The 7,126-nt window shown below is 44.1% G+C and overlaps 1 protein-coding gene across 1 annotated transcript; it reads right to left on the bottom strand.

Moving 5' to 3' along the window:
• Positions 1-727: 727 nt before the first annotated feature.
• gjd2b (gap junction protein delta 2b) lies at positions 728-2,143 on the bottom strand. The gene is made up of 2 exons (XM_052020659.1): positions 2,073-2,143; positions 728-1,565 (listed from the first exon to the last, which is right to left on the bottom strand). Exons 1-2 carry the CDS (start codon positions 2,141-2,143, stop codon positions 728-730), a joined length of 909 nt encoding a protein of 302 aa, XP_051876619.1.
• Positions 2,144-7,126: the final 4,983 nt, after the last annotated feature.

Raw genomic sequence — 7,126 nt, 5'->3', positions numbered from 1 at the left:
TCCTAAACTCTTCAGAGACTGGGGCGCTCCGTACGATATGGGGTTTCTAAACGGATTCGTGTCTAACCGTATGCGACTACTTGTAACGAGACAGCGCCTAGAGCAATCGTATTTTAAAAGAATATGTACAGATTTAGTCCATCCAGATCTTTGCTCAAGCCTCTGTACACGGGATTCATTGGCCAGTGCTAAAACGCACAATTTCAAGTGGGGCTTATCTGCTACCTTGGGGGGAAAATCGCCCATTTATTAAGTACCTTTAAAAAGGGGGTAACAGTCACAGAGGGGTTTCAGCCCTCAACACAGCAGCCGTTTGAATTAGACCATTAAAGGTATAAAATGTCGATTATCCTACACAGAGCACTGCATAAAGGCTGCATAAATAACGTGAGCACTGGAAACAACTAGCAGTTATTTTGCGTCTTCGCATAGAAATACGAAACAAGCAATTTCATTCTAACCGAACTTTCGAAGGAGCAATGCGAACGTTTTAAAATGCACGACAGAATTGGCGAGATGAAATAGCACACTTCTTATTCGACAAGTGGTAATGCACGGTGCCCAGACTGACGTCCGGGACGTTTCAGATTCCGCCTGACAGCTTCCGAAGTGGACAAGGTAACAGAGCGGTGGCCACGGAAGCCATCCTTGGCATGGTTGGGTCAGTCTCAAAGCACTTCACCTGCCAGCCGAACGCGAGTGGAAACAGCGAGGGTGCGCTTCCATCTCACACATAGGCGGAGTCACTGGACTGAGTTCTTCCGAAGTTGGGCACCCCAATTCTGTGCGGCGAGTCTTTGTTCCTGATCTCGTATATGGATTTCCTCCGTTCCTGCGCCCCCCTCACCGCCGTTTTGATCTTTCTCCAACCCAAGTGATTCAATTCCGCCAGATTGAGGACGACGCAAAGTCCGCTCACGGCGAACATGAAGACGAGAAAGACCGTCTTTTCCGTGGGTCTGGACACATAACACTCGACCGCCTTCACGCACGGGTAGCGGTCACACTCATACATTGACGGGACCTTGAATCCGTAAAGAAAATACTGTCCCATCAGGAACCCGATCTCCAAAGCGTTCCTGAAAACAACCTGGATGATGTAGAAACGAGAGATCCCTTCCTGCCGCCGCATCTTCGACATTTTACTATTCCTCGCAGCCGAGTTTTGCATTTCTTTAACCTCTAAAAAGTCAGACTGTATCTCTTTGGTGGAGATTTCCGAGTTCTGCAGAACCCCGTTCACGGTTGTATTTTTAATCTTGTTGTCTTCTCGCTTCTTATCCTTGTCCATGGCGATGAAGACGGTGGAGTACTGCCTCTCCCGCTGCTTGGAGGATTGATGCACGGAGTAGGTGATAAAGCAGAGGCTGGGAGTGCACACCATAATGATCTGGAAAACCCAGTACCGTATATGTGAGATGGGAAACGCTTTATCATAACAAGCCTGGTTGCAGCCCGGCTGCAGGGTATTGCAGACAAACATGGTCTGCTCGTCGTCATACACCGTCTCCCCTACGATAGCCACCACCAGGATTCGGAAGATCACCACCACTGTTAACAGGATCCTGCGAGGAGAAAAAAGTACCTAAGTCCAACTGATTCGATCTATTTGAAACACTTGGAGACATTCTCGAGACTGTGCTGTGAGAAACTCGTCACCATTTGCCCCACACATTTTATATCTCCCCCCCCCCCCCACCACATCCACCCGACCCACTCAGGTCTGAAAAGCACCAACAAGTTGTGACTTTTAGGAGAAGCTTACTTTTACACAGTAATGCACATATCCACTAATTGCCAGCAATGTTTCGCGAGAGGTAACTTGCACCCAGGAGGCAATCGCTTCCAAACGCGCCTTCACTTTTACCCTATCTGCTACAAGGTACCTTTGGAATTTCCTGGACTTGAGTCGTTCGATTATGTGAATTGAAAAGACTCTACTGGCAAAGTTAACCGTCATTATGGATACATAATAGTGGATTAAAGTCTTCGGAAGGAGTGCTACACCCGATGGGACTTCGCCGCGATAAAGGTTCATTTGCTGATTTTGCAGATCCTGACAATCCTCTTACCTTCCTATCATTGTCGAATGCTGCTGGACAGCCGCCTCCAACAACCTCTCTAGTATTGTCCATTCTCCCATCTCTGTGCATCCGGCGAGAAGAACAGGGCTAAAGCAAGGCCGTTCTACTGGATTTCACCCTCCTTTTATTGTCAATGAAACTACACAAAACCTGTCCAAACTGTCGTTTAAGCACGGCCGGGCGAAGTGTCAACGCACAACAGTACCTGGCAACACAGCGCCTTCCCGTCCTTAGTCTGAAGTGCCGATTAATATAATCTCATTCGCTTTGGACAGGAGGTAGAAGCGGTCCGAATGGGGGGAGATGGTATTTAGAGTCATGCGGGCTCTAATCTTCCTTTAAATACTTTCCTCCTGCGTCACGCACAAGCAGTTTTTTTTGTAGACATCAGCTAAATGAAGAAGGATTTTCTCGATTTCATTATTTTGAAATATCCCAGGACGGATTAATTTGCAGTAACATTTGCATTGTAATCTTATATTCCCTAAATACCTGGCGTGCAACTGAATGATCCAAGCAGAACTCGCCGCCAAGGCCAAATGCAAAACCGTGAACCTGGATACCCTGAGCGACTCAAGAAGCGGCGGTCCACTGAACACAGTCACCGTTTCGAGCGATGACACTATAGGAACGCGATTGAAGTTGATATTAAGCCGAGAGGGCTGCGAAATGAGTGGAAAGACGAGACTGTATTTCAAGCTTCCTTTGTGCTCTGAAGTCTTTGAACCAACCTCTGTTCTGAGGACGTCCTTGACAATATACCCTTAGTTCTCTACACTTAAGTTTTATCCTTTTCACCAATTTGTTTCAGATGTTAAGAAACTGCGGGGTTTTATCTTTTGTTCATTCAGTAATGTGCCCTTGTGGTTTCTAATGAATGGGATGGGGGGAGGGGTGATGAGGTAACGTTGTGAACACAGTCGCCGAAGAAGTGTACTAACATGTACCTCACTTTGGGTAAAGTTTTGCAGTTCAATGGTATATCTCCCTACATGATGTAACCAAAAATCGCAATCATCCACAGTAGTCAAATACTGTCACATTTTTCAACAATTCATTGACCACCACCATGACCCTGAAGGATATGAGACACAAGAGATTCTGCAGATGCTGGAATCTGGAGCAATACACACAAAATGCTGGAGGAACTCAGCAGGTCAGGCAGCATCCATGGAGGGAAATAAACAAGTCGACGTTTTGGGCCGAGACCCTGCATCAGGACTGGAAAGGAAGAGGTCAGAAGCCAGAATAAGAAGGTAGGGGGAGGGGGATGAGCACACACAGGCAGGGGATAGGTGAGTTCAGGTAGAGGGGGAAGGTATGTGGGTGGGGGAGGGGCGTGAAGATGTGATAAACTGAGAGGTGATGGGTAGAAGAGGCAAAGGGCTGACAAAGAATGAATCCGGTAGGAGAGGGCGGTGGACCATGGAAGAAGATGGAGGAGGGAAGGAGAGGAGATGGGCAGGTCATCAAGGTGGGGGGAGGGAGCCACAGGAATAAGGGAGGACAAAGGAGTGGTGGGGGCAAGGGGAGAAAAAGGGGTGGGGTTACCGGAAGTTAGAGAAATCGATGTTGAGGCCATCAGGTTCAAGGATATGATCCTGCTTCACATCTCTTTCTGTAAGATTCTGCTTCAACTAAATTGTTTTTCATTTCAGGCAAAATTCTGGAAATACTCATCAGTTCAGTTCAGCCTCAAGTTATCCAACTCACATAGCACCCTGACCTGGACATGCATTGCTTTTATTCTTTGCCATTCCTTCAGTATTGAGGATGACCGGATTCTGCTCTGATAGGAGGGTTCTGAGGCCAATGTGGAAACCAGGCTCTTCCACAGATGGGGCAGGTGGTGTCTGGTGATCAGGTGGGGGAGGTGGTCTGTGAGGTGGTCCACTCACTCTGCCTGTCACTCGGGGTCTCTGTGTGCTCCTGGTGCATGGACTTGAGGTTCTCAACACCACTCTGAATGCTCCTTCTCCACTTTGAGCAGCCATGGGCCAGAGATTCCCAGGAGTCAGTGGGGATGTTGCATTTCTTCAAGGGGACTTTGAACACATCCTCGAATCTTTTCCCCAGTAATCTCTTCCCATGACAGAGCTCAGAAAAGAGTATCTGCTTCCAGATTCTGGTGTTGAGCATGTGAGTAATATGGCTGGCCCAGTGCTGTCTACCGAGTGTACCCAGGGCCTCAGTAACAGGGATGTAGGACTGATGTTGGCCCAATTGTCCTTCCAGTGAAATCAGAGGATCATGTGAAGACAGCATTGGTGACTGTCTTTAGTTGAATATTTCCAGCATTTCTGTTCATATTATTTTTTAAAAAAAAGCATTATCAGGCAACATATGTGGAAAAAGAAACAGAATTAATGTTTCAGGTCTAAAGCCCTTCACCAGAACCGAGAAAGAGAGAAACACGAGTTAGTTTTGTTTAAGAGAGGGTGGGAGATGGATAGGAGGAAGGGAATATCTCTGATAGGAGGACACCACAGTCGTCATGTGGATAAGCTGTAGAAATCCTCTGGTCAGTGATTCATGGGGGAATTTTGAGAGGAAAATACCTACAATGAAGGGTAAAATGTTGTTAAATGGAGGGCTGTGTTTCAAGCCCAGGTCAGGCTGTGCTAATGGAGAGAGAAAAACTGCTCATTATCATGGAGGAATGACTTACAACAAAATTGGCCACTTCAGACAGAGAAAGCGAGTTAACTGGAATTTGTAGAACTTGAAACTGAGTGTGGAAGGCTGCAATGTATCCAGACAGAAGATGAGTTGCCATTCCTTAAGCTTGAATTGGGCCTCATTACAGTGCAGTGCAGGAGGTCACAGACAAAGAAATCTGAGAAATAAAAGTGGTAGGCAACAGAAAGCTCAAGATTGCCACTGCATATTGAGTGCAGGCACTCTGCAAAGCAGTCACCCAATCTCTGTTTGGTTTCTCAAATGTGAGTGAAAATACATTGTGAACACAGGATGCCATACACTAGACTGGCAGAGGTGCCTATGAATCTCTGCTTTACCTGGAAAGACTGTTTTGATCCCTGGGTAGTGAAAGGATAGATGTTGCACACATCTGCATATTTTAAGCATGTAGTGTAATGTTAGTTAATAAAAGATAGTGCACAATTCCCTAGTTCTTTATTATAACCTTTTATTACTGGATATTCAATAAAGCACATTTTCCGAAGCTGTAACTCATACAGATGCACATTCATATGACAAAGTTACATTAGAATCACAGAACACAAAACAAGGACATTTGTCCCATTTTGGCCGGCACAGCTCCATGAAAGAGCAATCCCATTAACATCAAACTCATAATCTTTCTCTATACTCGTTCAAATGTTTTCTTTTTAGGTGTGCATCCAGTTCCTTTTGAAAGGTAGTATTGAGTATGCTTCCACTGCTCATTCAGAAGGTACACCACAAGTCACAATAACGACAAGATTTCAGTGAAATAGAAGGAGACCAATCAGGCCATCGAGTCTACGGTAACCCTCAAAGCAATCCAACCAATCCCATTCCCCTTTATTTCTTTGTAATCTGTTCTCTTTCACCTACCCATTAACTCCACCCACCGACCCCAGGACCATTTTTCCGTAGCAAATTAACCTATCTTTGGGATGTGGGAGGAACACGGAACAACCAGAGGGGAAACAAATGATCACAGGGGAAAATGCAAACTCCACGCAACACCAAGGGTCAGGATTGAAACTGGATCACTGGAGCTGTAAGGTACATGCTGCACCACTCTGTTTCCCTCCTTCTGCATAAAATTGGATTCTGCATGATCATTAACAGCTTTGAGAGCTGTATCCATTAATGCTTTACAGCCAATAAAACCTGATTATTTCTGTCCATCAGGAGAAAAAGTAGAGCTGCTGTCCTTTTTTAATACTAAGAATACTTAAAATGCCTTCTTTAAGTTAAATTACATATTTGCTTTTTATGTTGATTTACTTTCCAAATGTTCTTCAAAATAACAACGCTAGACTTTCATTTGGCATTAATGAATTCTAGTGTGTGTAATTAGTTTACAAAAGGAAAAGCAGAAAATTCTGAAAACACTCAATAGGACAGACAGCATCTGTGGAAAGAGAACAGTTAACATTTCAGGTCTGGGATCCATCATCACAACTTCAATAGTCTTGATGAAGGATTCCAGATGTGAAACATTGACTGTTTTTCTTACCACAGATGCTGCCTAACCTGCTGAGTGTTTCCAGCATTTCTTTGTTTTTACTTCAGGTTTCCAGCAACTGCAGCTTTTTTTGATGTTAGTTTTCTGAAGTATTTAACAATGGCAAAATACTTTGAGATATGCAGATTTGGAGCTGAATTTGGCCCTCAGCACTGCTCTGCTATCTAATAAGGTCATTGCTGGTTGAAATCAAGAAAAATGTTAAATAAATGCAGATGATTTTTAGTTATGGCATCCTTGGTCATCTCTTTTCTATGAAAATAATTCATAAATTTGCTTTATCTGCATGAGAAATCAAAAATTGTTTCAGCAATAGTTTTTAAAAGGTTGCCACATTACCCATCACTGTTAGAATTTGCAGCCAAATAAATCACAATCTTTTTTATCCGCAAATATAACCATCAATGGTCATAGGGGATGAAAAATAGACCAATCCTACATCTGTGGTGTTATGTCACAGAAATCACTAATTGTATTAAAATACTCAGAGAGCTTTCCATGTAACAAGATTACCAGATATAAAAGTATACCTTGGTCATATTCACTGAACAAGGTTCAGTTCCACTCACATTCCTCATATATCCAAGTGGTTCATGTAACAAAATCTAGACGTGGTCTCCTAATGTCGTTAGCCAATTCATCAATGGATTTTTCAGAAATTCTGCCATTCCATTCCCTTGCCAAATACGTAGGAAACTCATTCATGTTTGGGCTGGAAGTGGCTAGTAATGTTCATGGCACACAGGTACTCGGCAAAGATTGTCTACAACCAGAAAGAAGCCACCCTTCACCTATTGACATTCAATGGCACTTTCATTGTAATATCTCCATCTTCAACATCCTG

The sequence above is a fragment of the Pristis pectinata genome, chromosome 1, assembly GCF_009764475.1.
Source record: "Pristis pectinata isolate sPriPec2 chromosome 1, sPriPec2.1.pri, whole genome shotgun sequence".
Taxonomy (NCBI): Eukaryota; Metazoa; Chordata; class Chondrichthyes; order Rhinopristiformes; family Pristidae; genus Pristis; species Pristis pectinata.
Note: the sequence above shows the minus strand (reverse complement) of the source record. Positions and strands in the feature narration are given on the sequence as shown.

Excerpts from the sequence above, each read along its gene's own strand:
- gjd2b (XM_052020659.1), bottom strand. The coding sequence starts at position 2,143 with ATGGGAGAATGGACAATACTAGAGAGGTTGTTGGAGGCGGCTGTCCAG. Across the intron at positions 1,566-2,072 it reads CATTCGACAATGATAGGAAG|GATCCTGTTAACAGTGGTGG; the intron begins GTAAGAGGATTG and ends TTCTCCTCGCAG.